We start from the raw sequence: 17,159 nt of genomic DNA on the forward strand, positions 1-17,159 counted from the left end.
AGAAAATAGTGGGAAAAAAGAAAATAAGAGCCATGAGGAAAGGTCTGTGAACTGCTGGCCATACAGCTCAGGAAGGAAAGCAAGCACAGGGTGTTATATGATTGCTGTGGGGGTCATCTGTTGTACAAGCTACAAACACTGTGAACCTTAAAGACATCTCTCTTGAATTCTAAAATCCCTTAACTACTCTGAGTGATTTGTACAGCTGAACACACTCAAGGTCTCTGAAGTAAATTGGAAATACCTGTAATTCTGCAGAAAATTAAGAAAGGGTTATGTAGTCCCAAAGCAGAGGAAGAAATAAAAAGGAGTCATAAAACCTCTGGTCTCTGGGAAAGCTCTGGGTGAAGATGACTTTCTAATAGAATTTTCTAAATTCTCTCAGTCTCACTTGGCTTCTGACATATGGAAAAATTTTTGAAAGGCCAAAGCAAAAGGGTTCCATTTCAGCATTAATTGCAGAGCTGGGTTTTCTTAACTCTCTCTCCTAGGAAATAACTCACCAATGCACCATTCTCAATAATTAAATTACAGACCAATTCTTCTGACTAATGTGACTCAGAAGACACAGGTTGAAACAGCATCTAGAAAATGTCTGAGCAGAGTACCTTATGGACAAGAACTCAGCATACAGCTTGGGGTTGACATTAATCAGAAAGCTGCTAGAGAGTCTTATAGGCCTGTTATTATAATTTGCTATTTTTAAAATTCTCTGAAGTAATCAGAAAATCAACCAGCTCAACATCCCTAAAGAGAGCTGCTTCCCACCCACCAGCAGTGGCTGACTTCACTGTTGACATAAAAACCATGAAGATCTCAGTCTAGTATTCTGCCATGTAATTGTATCCTTAATTTTGGCCTTGTTGAAAGTCTGCTGGAAAACTGATCTTGTGTGTCCTCATTAGAAGCAATTCATATGTAAATCATTTAGGATTTTTTTTAACTTAAAGAAAGAAAACATTCCTGTGACTCAAACATTCTGCAGGCTCTTGCTCCTCTTGTGGCTCCTGTGTGGCTGTGACTCCTAGGAAATCTGTGCCTCCTGGCACATCAGAGTGGGAAGGTTGCTGGCTAGGCTCTCACCTTCTCTTGCCTTAGCTGCTGGAGAAAGCACCTGTCAAGAGACTTTATCTTTTCCCAGCCTTGGGTCAGTCATTGAAGGGATGTGAGGTGAAGATTTGTTCTCTTCTACACTCTTCTGCCTGGCATACACCCATGGAAGGTGTTTCACTTCCTTCAGCCAATACTAGCCATGTAATTACCAGCTTTTCTGCATATTGGAAGACTTAATTTTTGCTCTTTTATGTGCAAAAATAAGTTGAAGTGGTATCAGTGGGATGACATCCTGATGTCAAAATGGAATGACATTGAGAAAACATTAAATAAACACATCAAATGACTTCTCTGGGCCTTTACTGATACAACTGATGAAGCAGCATATGAGGTAACAGCCAAGTTCTTGTCTAAAAGTACAACTTTGATAAAGTTTGGGCACCTATTTCTCCTGAGTATTTCTGGAGCTGGAAATGGAAGTCATCATGAAAGTGTTGACAGCAATATGAAGGTGTAAAGGAATACTGCATCTTTACCATGATTTCTATGTTTTTGAATTGGATGAGCTGAGCCCTTCACACTCTTAATGTTCCTAAAATACAATGTCTGAGGTATTTGTCTCTAAGAAAGCTGAGTTTTTGTTGGTTAAGAATAAATTTTGAACTACTGCTGAAGGGGTTTGGATCTTCTCTTTGGCACCTTGTTATTATAGGCACATAAAAACGTAGACGAGTGGGACTAGGTAGCAGATGATGAAATTTAAGTTGATTAAAATCTGTTTGTCAAAACCCTGTTTTTCCCTTGTAGAAGGAATTCTACGTGAAAAGGTAGGAAGAGAAAAATAAAGGTAGATCTTGAGGTAATTTGGGGTATCTTGCTCATGAATTGTCCAGTTCAATACAAAAGAAAATCTTACAGCTGCTAGGAATCTGACCTGGTGCCCAGAAATGTGTAAAAGCACAGCCGGCCCTGTCTGGGCTGCAAATCAGCTTTAACACTAATGGCAACGACTTTATTTCAAGAGAGTATTTAGCTTCAAAAAATGAATAGGGGCTGCATGCTCCAAATGTCATCTGTCAATTTAACAAATGGCAACTATATACACATCTTAATGCCAGATTGCTGTTTCATTAGGCTCCTTGTGAGTTATTCCTTCTTGGTAGCTGGCATTATTCTAGCTGCAGCAGCAGAAGGGCAGGAGGGAAGAAGCTCCTCTCCACTGCGATGCAGAGCAGCTCCTGGTTGCTTTTCAGGGGGCAGCAGGAGAGAGACGAGGGCGCAAAATGAAAATATGCCAGGGCAGAACAGGGGGGCGTGTTCCAGGGTACAGTCGAGGTAAGCTCGTCACAGGACCGGACACGGAGATACCCTGGAGTTCGGTGTGCGGCTGCAGCCCCGGCAGGTGCTGATGGCTGGGAGCAGCCCTGCCCGAGGGTGCTCTGAAAGCTGCCGGGAGCAGGCAGTGGCTCTAAACGGGAGCACTCTGTAGCGCTGTCGCAGGGTGTAAAGGCAGATCAAATGCTGGCAGGAACGAGCAGATAAACTCCCAGGACAATATGCCGAAGTGAGTGAGTGCTGAGGGAACAGCCATGGCACAGGGTGAAGGTAAAGATGGGCAGGAGCCTGAGCTGTCCCCCTTTGCCCAGCTCCAACCCACTGCAGTGCCATTTCCAAACTGTCCTCTGGGTCACCGCAGCACTGCACGGACTCTGCATCTGTAGGTCAATCCATAGGTCGTCTCTCCCTGAGCTGCAGTTGCCCACACCAAAGCTGTCAGATTTCCCATGCAGTGGAAATGCTTCTGAAGTGTCCTACCTTGTAATTTTGTGGCTGCCACGGCTGAGAGCCTTCAGCCCTCCCCCTTATCACAGGTAGTTGAAGCATCCTTATGGAGCACCCTGACAGGATAAACACACTGAAATATTTAAAAGTGCAATAAACAGGTATCGTTTTGAATGACTCATTCAGGCTGCTGCCAGTGCAAGCGCTGCACAGCATGACTGGGAAGAGGTGGCAGAGGGCAAGAAAGGACATATTCTCTGTCTCCAGGGCCAGGTAATAACAGGCTGGTGAATACAGGAACAGCAGGCTCCCTTGCCAAGCAGCTCTGACTGCACAGGTGAGGCAGAGCACAGAAGGGCAGCCAGGTAACTTCGTTCACAGGATAAACTGACTTTGTTTGCTTGTACCTCAGCATCCAGGGCAGTTCATGCTGGGATTCATAAACCAGGGGTAATGTGAACCACTCTCCCCCTGCCCCACAGCATTCCCTCTAGGAACCTGCTTCTCCTCAGAAGAGTCTTGCTTGCTCAAGGGTGAGGGGCTCAGTGAATGAACTGCTGCATTCAGCACCTTGCTGGGAAGCTTTGGAGAAGGGAAAATTGTGTTGGATCCTCACAGAGTGCTGGCACAAGTGCTGACACATCTGTGTAGGCAGTGGAGGGTTCTGCTGGAGAGTTAGAAAACTGACTGTGAGTCCACCCTCCAACCAAACCTCTCCTGCTCAAACTAGCTAATAATCAAATTGCCCTTTTTTTTTTTTTTCAATAAAAGCAGGCTTTGCAGGGAGATGGAACACTTGTTACTTTTCTTCCTTTCACTTTAAATGTGTAGAAAAAGTTGGCAAGCTTTTGAACTCGGTGTTCCTATGGCTGGATGTTGAAAATCTTGCCTGGTTTTTTCTGACTATCATTTGGCTTAATAGAAGACGTTGCCCCTCCCTACGAACCTTGTTTCTCTTTCGCAATGTGACTGCACAGATAATGGCTGTTGTTTATATCCTCCCAAACTAATGTGGCTGTGATGGCTACCTATAAGCTTGAAAGGAGAGAGTAGGAATTGAGTCATGGGAAGCATTAATTTTTACTGCACTGCCTCTTTGCATGCAGAGAAAGCTCTCAGGGTTAAAGTGCCATGGCAAACCTTGCTCCACAGGTAAATGTGAAATGCTGGCACGAGAAAAATCAGTGCCCCTCCAAGAACACTACAATCTGAGTCATAATTTCAGAAGCTGTTCCTGCTTTATCCAGCAAGACAGCACACACAGGCACCACAGCAGCTGAGGACACTGCATCACTGCTCAGGCAGAAATCAGAGATGAGCCCAAGTTTCTGCCCCTGGCAGAGCCCTTCATTTTATTTCACCCCGCATCCCTCATCTACCCCCACACCCCCTATTTCTTTTTTTAAACCACTTAGATTTTTAAAAGACAAAAGGAAGGCACCATGTGAAAACATCACTATGGAAACATCACAGGCTCACTTGCACTTGCCTGCCAAGCAACTACCTAACTGAAGTTTTACATCCTATTGGATCACTGTTGGCCATCTGCTCTCCTTCAAACTTCTCTGAATTCCTTATTTTCCTGAAAAGTTCATTTTTAGAAAGGAGGGAGGAGGAGGCAAAGGGAGAATCCAGTATTCTTGGCTAGTGCAGAGCTATTGTGAAAAAGGAAGATAAACTCACTTTGGAGCAGCCTCTTAAAAAGACAAAGATCCATGTTTGGTGAAGTAATTTCATAGAAAATACCTTGTTTCTAGATGCACTTTAATGATAAGAGTACATATTGGCAGCCACAAGGTAAAACACACAAACAGCTGCTTCTAGTACTCTTGCACTAATTGTTGTCCTCTCCCTTTCTCTCATTTAGCCTCAAATGAATTTTCTTCTAAAATGTAACAGTTACTGCCTACACTGGAGTTGTTGGCTGCAGGCTCCACAGCTTTGCTCCAAATAAAACACAGAAACAGATTTCCTGCCAAGCACTGAGGAAGTTTGAAGACTTTAGTTTTTAAAAATATAATCTTTTTATCAGTGCCCTAAGCTTGCCAAAGGTAATTATGGGCCATGGCGCATTTACATTAATGCATAGGACCTACAGACATTTCAAAAGCCTAATGGAGAAACTCCATAAATGTACCTATCGAAAAACAAATTAATTAAATTAAACTGTCATGTAAAGATATCACTTAATTTTGCAGAGCGGAAGGCACTCTTAATGGGAATGGAATGGATCAGTGAGCATTTCAAAACCCAAAGCTATAATTTAAATTCAGGCTCTCCTCTAGTGTGCAAGTCACAAGACATATTTATTATAGCCTTGGATTGTCAATTGTAATCGGTTTAGCAGAGACAAAGCTGTATTGTTTTGCTTCCTGCCCTCCTAGCTGGTTCAATATATTTTGATGTCAGACTATTGACAAGCAAACCAAAGGCTGAAATAAAATCATGTTTACCTGTAATGAACTGGCAAAAATGCAGTCCAAGGTAAATGTAACCCTGAAGCACAAACGCTTATTTATCAAGCAGCAAGGGGAAAATGGTGAAGCATTTAAACTTCTTTAAATAAACCAGATGAATATATTTGCTGCTGCTCTTGAATCCTGCTATGTAGCAACCTAGAAACAAATAGATAAAAATAAATAAAAGCACTGTGAAAATGAATAGCACCATTTATATGCTGCTGTTCTTGAGTTTTCCAGGTGTCAGTAACAATTAAAGTTGTTGCTCTCAACACTCCTCTAAAGCTAGAGCCAAAGCCTGACACCAGGCTCCCAGCAAACAGACAGCAATACTTCTTCCAGGATGTGCAACCCATTCTGCTGCAGGATTTCACCTGGTAGCAGCAGTTCCAAATCCAGCCTATGCTTCTGCAGCCATGAGCAAGCATCTTCTCATTGAATAAGCCTCCAAGAATGGTTTGATTCTTTTCCTAGCATTCTTTCTGTGTTCTCTAATTCTCTTGTTAAGTTCACTTTCTGATGTAGAGTACTGAAACCAGTCAGCTCACCAGGTTATAATTGTCATGTCTTCCTCTTGCCTTTCTTCCAGCCCCTGCATTGAGTTTAGTCACGGAGAGGTTTCTCTGAGCCTGAACTTAGAAACTTCTGCCCAGGATCTCTGTAATTTCTTGTGGATCTCTCAAGTTTGCAAATCTGACTGTAAAACATGCTGACAAGCTCAAAAGTTAGGAAGAGCTGTGGCACAGCAGGCTGGGACACCTGCTTGAGGCACTCTGAGGGCAGTGGCACAGGACCAGCCTCCTGGGCTCCTGCAGTGCAGTGGCAGAGCCATTTGCAGGGAGGGAGGAGAGCACTGCCTGGGGGAGCAAGGAGGAGCCAGCTGCACGGCTCTGAGGAGGGGCCAGTGTTCACACAGGAGCTGATATGTTTATTTTATAAAAATACCTACCTATCTGCATTTGTTCTTACTTGGCTAAGTAGCAGGATTTTCAGGTGAATAGGTTCCATCTTTGCTTTCAGTGTAATCTTTCAGCAGTTTGTTCCCCAAGCTAATTTTTATGCTTAAAAAACTCAACCCAATCAACCAACAAAAAGAGCGAAAACAAATCTCTCCCCCCATCCAAATTTACCTCAATACTAGACCATTTTTCTTTTGATTACATTACATTAAACTGAAGTATCTTTTATAACCTTTCTGAAAAATGACAGCTTTTATTGTGCTACACTATTTTTCTTCCATGTATCTGTTCCAAGATGCACATTATTAGCCTTGATTGCTCTCAAAAGAAATTTTTATTTTTCTCATCCTCTTCAACCTCTTTTGGCTTTGCACAAGACTTGAACTGTTTATTAAGTGACAGGTTACTACTGACAAAAAAATTCTGTTCCAACTTAAGGGCTGAAAAATTGGACAAAGCTTTTAAAACGTATTTTGTCCTACTACCAGTAATCTTTCTACTTATTTACATGGCTCCTACTGTTCCACATGTTCCAATAACAACATCCTTCTTTGAAAGAAGGCAATGGGAAAGGAAAGTGTTCATAGCCCCTCTGAAAAAGAAACTATGTTGAGAGATTTAGGTCGCGGTTCAAAACAGTATGAAGGCTCTGATTCCTACTGTCACTGATGTCAGCAGCGAGCCAGATGTCTGATGTCTTTAATTTGGACTTTCGTGATTTCTTCAAGGTATAAGAAAATTATGGTCCAGCTGAGATGTGAATATATCTAGAGTGATAAACTGCCATCTTCTATCACCAGCCAAATACCATAAACACAGGCATGCCTGTTTCTTTCCAATAAAGCCATCCCAGTCATTAAAAATGGTCTTTTCCTAAATAGCTTTTCCAGCTTAGCTGTCTGGTTCACAAGCCCTTTGAGCTCTGAGGCAGATTAAATCTACAAACACAGTCATAACTTTTGTTTATGGAATGGGAAAGACTCAAAGAGAGCTCTAAGTAATGGTCAGGAGAAAAGGATAGGCTACTGACATCAGTTAAAGGGCTTAAGGCAAAGAAATATTATTTCTAAACTCTGAAAATAGCTATTATGGTAAAAATGTTTCTTTCCCATGTCATTTTGTAAACATTAAGTAAAAACATAAAATACAAGTTATTAAGAACAGTGGTGACAAAGTAATGCTTTTAATATTCTTCTTAAAAACACTTTTGAAAGCATTTCTTTGAAATATTGAAAAAATTTAACTGTATTCAGTTTTTATAGTTATAAAATTTTGAACACTCTTCTGCATAAAATAAAAAAAGCTACAGCATTTCTCAAATTTCTGAGTAACAACCAAATAAAAATTTCATTCTTCATGTAGGTATCCACTAAGAGGCATACAATCAAGATTGAACCGTACTCATATTCTTAATTCATTAGTGGAACTTGAAGGCCCTCTTCTGGATTAAAAATTACTGCATGGCCAAGCAAAGTACACAGAAATGACAAAGCCAACCAACATTATGAAAAGATAAGTATCTTAAATATATTTTATTCATGTTATTACCAACTTCATTTCCAGGATGTCACTTGTACTTGCTCATTTTGGTTACTATAATTTAGTATATAATTATTATACATGTATGTAATATATGTATTTTATAATTTTTATAATTTAGGAGCTGAGAACAACCTCTTAGTGGATTCTTAAAAATGAAGTATTTCCTATACTGATATTCACAACAGGAGTGGACAGTCTAAAGAGAGTTGTGGACAGTTTCTCCACAACTCTGTACGAAGGTGTTGTGCAGCCAAGTGATATTTGCTTATCCTTATTAAGCAACAGCAGACACAAACAGACATGTGATTGTGTGTACATCCCTGTCTACAGAGGTATGTGACTTTCAGAAATTACCTCTGAAATTCTGGCTTGTGCTAGGGTAGAAAAAAATGAGGAAAAATTTGAAATGGTCCTAAGTCTTCAAGGACTGTACAATTCCTTTATATGCCTTTTGAATAAATATACACACACAGAGGACTTACAAATGTAACCTTCTAAGAGAGTTGCTTGCCTAAGCAAACATTTGCTATTGAAAAGCAAGATGCTTCTCCACACACAGAAGGAAAAAATATTCTAGAATGTGCTGTACAGAAGCACCATTTTAATGGATCTGTCTGTAAACAAGTGGACTTGAACCACCAATTTTCCTCTTTCTAAAAACAGCCATTTACTCTTTTGTTTTGTCATGATAACAAGAAATCATAAATATAAAAACGCAGGAACAGGTACTAAGTATCCTATTAGTAAAAACTCTGTAGAGAAAATTAAACATAGTTTGATTGAACTGCACATTTTCAAAAAGCAGCATGCTGAAGAAACCTTCACATATCATTTTTTGGTAAGTTTCTGTGTCCCACCAGTGTAGGGCTACTGACGACGATCCTTTTTCCGTACTTTGGATTTTGGTGCTGCCAAGAAACAGGAAAGGAGAAGAATTATCAGAAGTGAATTACAGTAATTCCAGTGCCAACATTCTTTTAAATTAGGTTGGGATCAAAATGGATGCATTAATGTAAAACCTACCATTGGGATTTTCTTGTCTGTAAAAAGCTTTTAACAATTCCACTGCTTCTTCAGCACGATAGCCAGAAGAGCACTGCTCAAATTAGAATGATGTTAGTGAGCACATCTGAGAATAACGTATTCCATGCTTCACAATAATGCCTTGAGTACAGAATAATTTTAAACAACTGTACTATCAACTTAGGGGTCAAAAAAAATCTCCTTTTCAAGTTTAATACCTAATACATTTTAAAAACACTATGTTGAGGTTTAATAGAATAAGTAATTTCCCTAATAACTTAATATTAGGTAAAAAAACCTTTTTTTGTAAATTATGTAAAATTTTTAGGCAATCTACAATTTCTTTCTTATTAATGTGTTTCCAGCCTCCCATAATCCTCAAGCACTTGGAAACATAAGAACCTAGGAATTTGCAGATAACATTCCTGACAGAAAACACTCATCCACATAACCATTCTTTATTCCTAACAGTGACCTTTCAGATCTTTTTGATCCTTCTAAAATACTTTTCTATGCCATGAACTCTAATGAAAAAACATTTAAATGTCACTCATACTAAATAGATCTCCACCCATGCTAAAAAATAAGTATTTACTCCTATACATTCCACTGCAGTTGGCTACAGAAACAAAGGATTGATAGCATCAAGAACCTTCTCCTTTCTGTCTTCTGAATGTATAAAAAACTGAAATACCACATGCCAATGTTAGCAAATGAACACTCTTCCAGTACCAACTACACCAATTAATTCAGATGTTAGTCTCACGGACACACTGACAGAAAGATGCCTAATATGTTTACACTGGAGTGCCAAACAGTATTGTTTTCCTGACTGAAATTCTTTGACACTTGAGCCTTTAGTGCTTATTCACAAAGCTGAAATACACTACTTCTTTTTTACATTCATTAAATCATTAATGTGAAACGTGGAAAAGAACTCCAGGAATCAGTATCACTGTATAAGGCAAGATCATGTACAACTGTGAATAATGTAATAACTAAAATGCTATAAATAGTCTCTACATCTATGTATGGGTACATAGGTACTATCATGCTGTAAAGCACTTAGATTTATTTATACTCTACCTCCACTGAACGCTTGTCCAGCCTTTCTCACATGACAAAGATGCCTAAATTGTCCCAGACACTGTTCAGTCTTTCAGTATCCCTTACTATTCAGAAAGTTTCTTGATAGCTAAACTGAATTTCCTCAGCCACTGTTGCAGTTCAGATTTATTTTGGGATTTGAACTACATGAAGTAAGTCTAAGCTAATACATTTTACCTCATAAACACACAGACTGAAAACAAAAATACAATAATTTCCAGTGGCTCAGCTAAAACCCAGTAATTTTATAAGTTGCTGTTACTTGATATTTATTGATTAATGTTTGTACATTCTGCAGCTTAAAATAATTTTCCGCCATCTCTTCCTGTAGCATATACTTACTGTTCTAAGTATTACACGTATTTTAGATATATTTAATTCTTACCTTGTCCCACAAGCATAATTCTTTTCCTTACCCTTTGACACATCCTTTTAAATAATTTAAGACTGTCATCAGGGTTTCTTCGGCTTTCTTTTAGGACCTAATTTTTTTTAACATTATTTTCTGATTAGGCCAAGTTTACTTGACTTTGATCATCTTCCATTTGTGTCCTCTTAAAGTGATGCATAAGATTCTAAAAGCCTGGTAGCAAAGCCAGGCACAGTGCCCTAGCTGGAAAACAAAGGGAAACATTTTACAGCCTACTTCAAATGGGTCTCCTGAGTCCACCATATCATCAGATGAGATGCTCAAAACGGAGCCACAGCCTCCAAATCGCTCATTTCGACAGCCATACACGACCCGTGGAATTTATGGGAGTGAGTCAAGGTATTAAGCAAAAAACAAGCAGGAAGTACAGAAGCCTGATCTAGGCAGTCATCACATTTCCTAAAATGTGCTAGTACTCTTCCAACTAAATTAGCTTGAGCTACAATTCCTCCCTCATAAAATGAGAACTTACTTTTGAATGATGTAAGATGTACTGCTGAAGATGCACATCCAGCCTTTCTCAGGGAAGCATGAGTCCCCAAAGGAGGGGCATACAAAGACGTGGTTTACTGATTGATACAACATTCAAAGCTGAACACTGAACTGCATTGGACTCATTTTACATCCTAACAAACATCTCTAAAATGTATTTTTAATCTCTAACAATTGTTTGCCATAACTGCACCATCTCTCTTTCAGCCTCGCTGTTCATCATGGAGGTGGGTGCAGACCCTCAAACCACCCCTCGTGGCTTTCCCTGACACTGTCCAGCCTTTCTTTGTGGGCTCACTGTGGAAGGAGTAATGGTTTGAGACAGTTCCCCAGTGTGAGTCAGCAGGAAAGGATACTCATCAAGCGCAGAGCAGCTGCACACATGATACAGGGCTCCACAGTTACGTACAGCACCAGCTGCGGGAACACCTCCCGATAGTCTCTCTTGTGCTGCTTGCACCACTCAAGGACCTGGTCAATTGCCACCATTTCTGCATGTCGAGTAGCCTAGAAGATAAAAATAAGTATTTTCTTTAAAGTTTGCATTTATTCACTTTTGTTATAGAAGTAATGTAATGCTCTTTGCTGGTTCAAGTTGCAAAAGACATTTTATACCACCCAGACTGCAGAAGAAATAATCCAAGAAAGAAAATACTCAACCCCAACCTCTTGTGTGTAGCACACAAAATCTACAAGTGACAGTTTTTTCTTCTACTTTTTCCAAGGCAGAGGAGCATGCTCAGAAGTTCTCCTCTCTCAGCCATGCCAGCACAGTGAGGCAAGACATGAAAGCTCTGCTTGAGGCTTAAGGGACATACAAAGCTCACTGGCACAACTGACATAGCCCATAGCCTGCCCTACTTCCAAAAGCAAGAATACAGGCTGGATTACTTTCTCTGGAAATATTAACAAAGTGCTCCTCGCTGGTACCTTTTCCTCCCTCTGACAATATCCCTGTGCTCACAAGGAATGAATACACTACGAACATGCAACAATTTCAGCATATTTCTACAACTGCCTGGTGTGCTCTGTACACATAAACCTGCCTCAGGTTTAATGCTGCCTGGTGATACATGTACAGTAAGTCCCTCAAGTAATAGGCAGGGATTTCAGCATATGACTGATTACAAAAAGACAAAGGAATATTAATTTCTCTTTTTTTTATCCAAGATAACTGAATGATTAGTATCTCAGTATCTATGGCACAAAAACTTGAACAGAAGTGTTGAGTTTATTAGCAGAGAGACCAAAACAATCAGTAATGTCCCAGTAGCACTCTGAAATGTCTGCAGCACTCTGTTATGCCAATGAAATGTGACAAAACAAAAGCAAAAATTTCAGGAAGTACTGATTTTGAAAGGACTCTTCAGTTAGAGCTTGATGGTTATTTGAATTTCCTTTTATATCTATTCTGAAAAAATGGATGTTTTTGACACAAGCATTAGAGTAAGACTTAATCAATCCAGATTGTATCTGTACCTCTGTTTCATACGTCCTTATATGACCCTCGATAGCTTCCTCTCAAAATATGAACTTGGGTTAATGTTTTAGCACTGTGAAAATCTGTGGTGATAACACTGGGATGCTCTGCAATACATGGCCAAGGACTCATAACTTACTGCTATGTTTAATACTGTTCAAATACATTTAAAAACTCCTAGAAAGGCCATGCAGCTGCTGCAGGTCCTACCAGCTTCTGCAGTAATAGAAGACAGCTACACAAATGAGATTACACTAATATAGCACACTACTACACACCAGTGTACCCATATCTTAAGTAAAACACACTGTTTTAGTCATGTCATGTCTTAAAGACACAGGAACATCAGGGCAAATTCACCTCAGGGTGAGAAAGGATTATCCAAGTTACAGAACAGTCTCCATTTAGAGACTAATTAGACTGTGGCCCTTAACAGATACAGTCAATAGTTTTCCAAGTTAAGAGGACTACAGTAGAGGTTTCTAAAATAATCAAGAAAAATGTGGAAAAATCACAGTTATAACTGTGATTTATTATTTCTCATAACAAGTGAGCACCCAATGAAATTATCAGACAGCAGATATAAAACAAACAAAAGGAAGTACTCTTTCACAAATTACATAATTATATTGTGAAACTCATTGCCACAGGATGCTATGGGAACCAAAAACATAAATGAGTTCAAAAAAGGTTTAGACAAATTCATGGAGGATATGTGCATGGAGGATAGCTATCAGAAACAATGATCCAGATATAGTCTTGGACTCTGGAAGTCCCCAAGCTATTCACTTTCAGAAGTGGAAAGGATGTGCAAGGGGAAGGTTTACACTTGCTTCTTAAGCTCCCTCCTTACACAACCTGTTAAAGGTCCATCTTAAAGACAAGACATAAGGGAAAGCTGACCTTCCAGGTCTGTCGTAAGATTTTATTTTATTATTTTCTATTAAGCTATGACTAGATAGCCTTTTTTTCACTTGCTGTGTATAAAGTAACATACAAGAGGGATTATTTTAATTTTGAATCACTGACTCAACGCATAAGCTTAACTTGCCAAAAATTACACGCTATTTTAAAGCCAAGAAAGCAAAAGCAGGTTAAGAGTAACAAGGGAAAATGAGAATTGTTACAGAGTCGCAAATGGTGTACCAAGGGAAAAAAGCTGACTCAGTGGGGTAAAAGCCTTGACAGTGCCCCAAACTGTGGCAAACGTTTCACAGACAATAAAGGTGTCACCACTGCCCTAAGAAGCTTACTTTCTAAATTTTAGACCGTAATTAACAAGTGAAAGTAAAGGGGTCCAAAGCTCAAATTGCTGTGTTATTTTGTGGCTTCATTACACAAACAATACTTCATTTTCAATTATCCCCTACTGTGCCTGCAAGACACTTGCTAAAATGACCCAAGAGAACAGAACAAAGAGGAGATGTCTGTGTGTATCAACAAAGGACCTAGGACAGAGAGCATTTTACTGCAAAGTGAATGATTTGATCATATGTTGGAATAAAGATGCCAAAAAAAAGCCATTTCTAGATGGGCAGGGTCACATATGCTGTAAGGGAGAAAATTCTCATGTTGGTCTGAGGCAAGATTGTGAACAAGCAAGTGTGGGAGCTGCCAGAGGGAACACAGCACTGGCACAAGCTTGTGAATGAATCGCCAGGCTGTCTAAACCCAATGTCTTAGACATTTGCTGCACTGTTGCCCAAGGAAGACAAGTAGTGTCATGTCTATTTTGAAATGCTGATGCCACAGCCATGCTCCTAAAAAATAAAATAAACCAAACACAGCTGTATCCAAACTTCCTCCTCCCAAAAGCAACTTCTCCCAGAAGAATGTAATGATCAGAAAGTTTGCAAATAACTTCCACAGAGTAAGCAGCAGTATTTCTGACATGAATGTGTTCTGCTGTGAACATGGCAGGCAAAAGAAAAAAAATAGGATGCAGGGTGACAAGAGATAGCCTGAAAACACTGAAGTCTTTGGAAACTAATTTTTTTGCCAAAATGAGCAGTTCAGGAACATAATGAAAGAGGGCATAAAGAAGACACTACCTGCTCCTACCTTCAGCCCATTACATCAGAGGATGTAGGGACCTGCTTAAGGAGAAGACAGAATTTATCTGATAGAAGGCTCAGAGGCAAGCTGAGTCCTGACCAAAGGCAGAATTGCAGGGAAGGACTGAAGATCTAATTGGGTAAGTGACCACTTCTTCAAAGCAGGAACAAAGTTTTCATGGAGTTAAAAAAAGTCAGAATGCTATAAAGCTGCATTTTGGAGGCCAGAAAGCTGCCAGTCTCATAGCAATGCTTTAATGCATCAAGACAGTATTACATGAGTGAAACCTTCAGAGCAGAGTCACTGTAATAAAAACCAGGAAGGATAAGTGTCAGAATTGTATGACACCTATCCAGGAGGGTCTCAATAGTAAAGCAGGCAAGATAACAAACCTTTAAAAGTAGTGTTATAAGGGCTAGTCCTTATAAAAGGTAAATTAAACAAAAAGCCATTAAGATAGCTGAGACTAAATTAACTTAGTAACTTTCTTTGACAAATGTTTTTTCTAGGCAAGAGAAACATCAGTCTCTCTGGACATCTCCAGTGCATCTGGCACAGCACAACCTGTGAAATTACTGTGAGTGAGGAAAACAGCCTAATGCAAGGAATGTAAGATGAGCAAGAAGAGACATTGCATTGACAGGGAAAACATTTGTCCAGAGGGATCTCATTACCATAGACATTCAAAGATCATTTGGCTTAAATGTTTTCAGTTGTGTCACTGGCATTAACTGGAAAAACCCCTACAGAAAACAGCTGATGATGTGATGTCTTTTGTATGATGAAAGACATAATGAAAAGTGACAGGGTGAGAGTGTCATTCAGGAGGTGGATGGCCTTCAAGACAGGAGTAAAAAAATTACAAAAAAATAAAATAAAAAAATAACAAATGAAGAATAGCAAAACAGCATAAAATACCAAGGAAGCTCCAGAAACCATGGGTGGACTTTCTTCCAGGGAGAATGTGAAGCACTATTGTTACCAAACGAAGCAAAGTCCATCTGGAATAAAATTCCAGTTAAGTGTTCTTAAGAGTTCTGGTTAAGTGAATTCAAGAAAAAATGAATCAAAGCTGGAATAGCTATGTAAAAGTATTATTCTAATGAACACAGAAAGCCAGCCTGTCTTCTGAGAGGAAATTAAACAGCTGGCTTGAGGAAAACAAAAGCTGAAAAGGAATAAGACTTTAAATACATCCAAGCTATGTAAAATAATGGATGGTGCTGGCACAAGAACAGGGAGATATAAACAGAACATAAAAAGTTTGAAACTGGAAATTAGACATTTTTTAGCCATCTGAGGAATGATGTTCTGGAGGAATCCTTCAGTATAAGGTGGGACAATAAATTAGTTTTAAAACAGACCTTGACATTTATGATGTCTGCTGGAACTGCCTCAATGGTTCAAGAGGATTGTTTTTTTTTTCTCCGGGATGGTCCCTAAATAATGCCAGAAATCGTTAGGAGAAAACTGAAAACAATTTCCTACGTTCACATTTCATAACAAGTACTGCTTTCAAGCTTAGATTTTTTTCAGACTACATGGAGCAATTACGTATCTGATAAAAAATTTAGAAGCACTAAGTACCCAGCATTTCCAATCACTATAATATAAACATTCATGAAAATTGAGCCACAAAAGGACTGAAACTTGAGCTGAGCAGCAATTCAAAAAAAGCTTGGCTTTCAGAGATATTAACAAATTACTGTCTCCAAAATCCAGCTGATTGCTTTTAAATCAGGGTCCTTACATTTTAGTATGTACCTTCAGACAGCCCTGACACCAGCTTCCCTGACGTTTTTAAGTTGATTTTGTTATCAGTCTTGTCAGTTATGTTCTGTCTCTTTATTAACATGTGATTTCTACACAATATTACTATCTCTGGCATGATTTTCCCAGGAAGTGTCTGCTTCCCCACAGTACTTACAAGTACTTTTCCCCACAGTAAGTACTTTTGTACTTAGGTAAGTACTTAGGTAAGTACTTCTCTCTTACCCGGCTTTCTTAAAGTTGTATTAGAATCCTCTTAATACATTACAGATTTTCCTGCAGGACAAATTACTATAATGATTCATCTTTACAGTTACATTTTTCAGCTTAGAAGATCCATTTTAACTTTTTATTATGTTTTCAGATTTGAGACATCTAATATAAATTACAGCCAGATCCTGCAGTCAGATTAATTTATACACAACTTCCAGTTGTACAAAATCCCTGTTGGCACTAATGGGTGTCTCAGCACCAGATCTTATAGCTGACTTGATGGTTAAGGTTGCAACAGGTCTAATATGTACAGGAAATAGCTCTTTGTTCTGGCCTGTGGACAGGACTTCATCAGGAGAGGCTGCACAGTCATTTCTCACTCTAAACCCCCAGGTGACTCTAGGAGAGCACGTCTGAGACCCAGCCCCGGGACAAGCGCAGGGCAGGGGCGGCAAAGCCACCGTGTCCCCGGGCCGTGGCACTCACGTTCTTCGTCTCGTTGACCTCGTTCCTGCCCCTGCCTATGACCTCGCCGTTGTAGACCAGCAGGCAGCCCACGGGAACCTCCCCTTTCTCCAGCGCCTCCTTAGCCTGCGGGACGGACAGACAGACAGACAGACTGGCGAGAGGCACAGGACGGCGTTACAGCAGCGGGAGGAGCTTCCGCCGGCCCCATCTCCCGCCCCCTCCCCGCTGCCCTGAGGGGCCCGGGGCTCCCCGAGGTTTCCCCGCGGCACAGCGGGAGCCCTGGCCCGCACTGACCACGTCGAGCGCCTGGTCCATCCAGGCCAGCA

General features: G+C 40.0%; 1 protein-coding gene across 1 annotated transcript; it reads right to left on the reverse strand.

Moving 5' to 3' along the window:
• Positions 1-7,404: 7,404 nt before the first annotated feature.
• ADAT2 (adenosine deaminase tRNA specific 2) lies at positions 7,405-17,153 on the reverse strand. The gene is made up of 6 exons (XM_005420100.2): positions 17,128-17,153; positions 16,852-16,956; positions 11,204-11,354; positions 10,572-10,678; positions 8,819-8,891; positions 7,405-8,703 (listed from the first exon to the last, which is right to left on the reverse strand). Exons 1-6 carry the CDS (start codon positions 17,146-17,148, stop codon positions 8,663-8,665), a joined length of 498 nt encoding a protein of 165 aa, XP_005420157.1. The 5' UTR covers positions 17,149-17,153; the 3' UTR covers positions 7,405-8,662.
• Between the last annotated feature and the right edge of the window lie 6 nt (positions 17,154-17,159).

The sequence above is a fragment of the Geospiza fortis genome, unplaced genomic scaffold (assembly GCF_000277835.1).
Source record: "Geospiza fortis unplaced genomic scaffold, GeoFor_1.0 scaffold162, whole genome shotgun sequence".
NCBI lineage: Eukaryota > Metazoa > Chordata > Aves > Passeriformes > Thraupidae > Geospiza > Geospiza fortis.

Excerpts from the sequence above, each read along its gene's own strand:
- ADAT2 (XM_005420100.2), bottom strand. The coding sequence starts at position 17,148 with ATGGACCAGGCGCTCGACGTG. Across the intron at positions 8,892-10,571 it reads ACTCAGGAGACCCATTTGAA|TGCTCTTCTGGCTATCGTGC; the intron begins GTAGGCTGTAAA and ends TAATTTGAGCAG. Across the intron at positions 8,704-8,818 it reads CAGACAAGAAAATCCCAATG|CACCAAAATCCAAAGTACGG; the intron begins GTAGGTTTTACA and ends GTTTCTTGGCAG.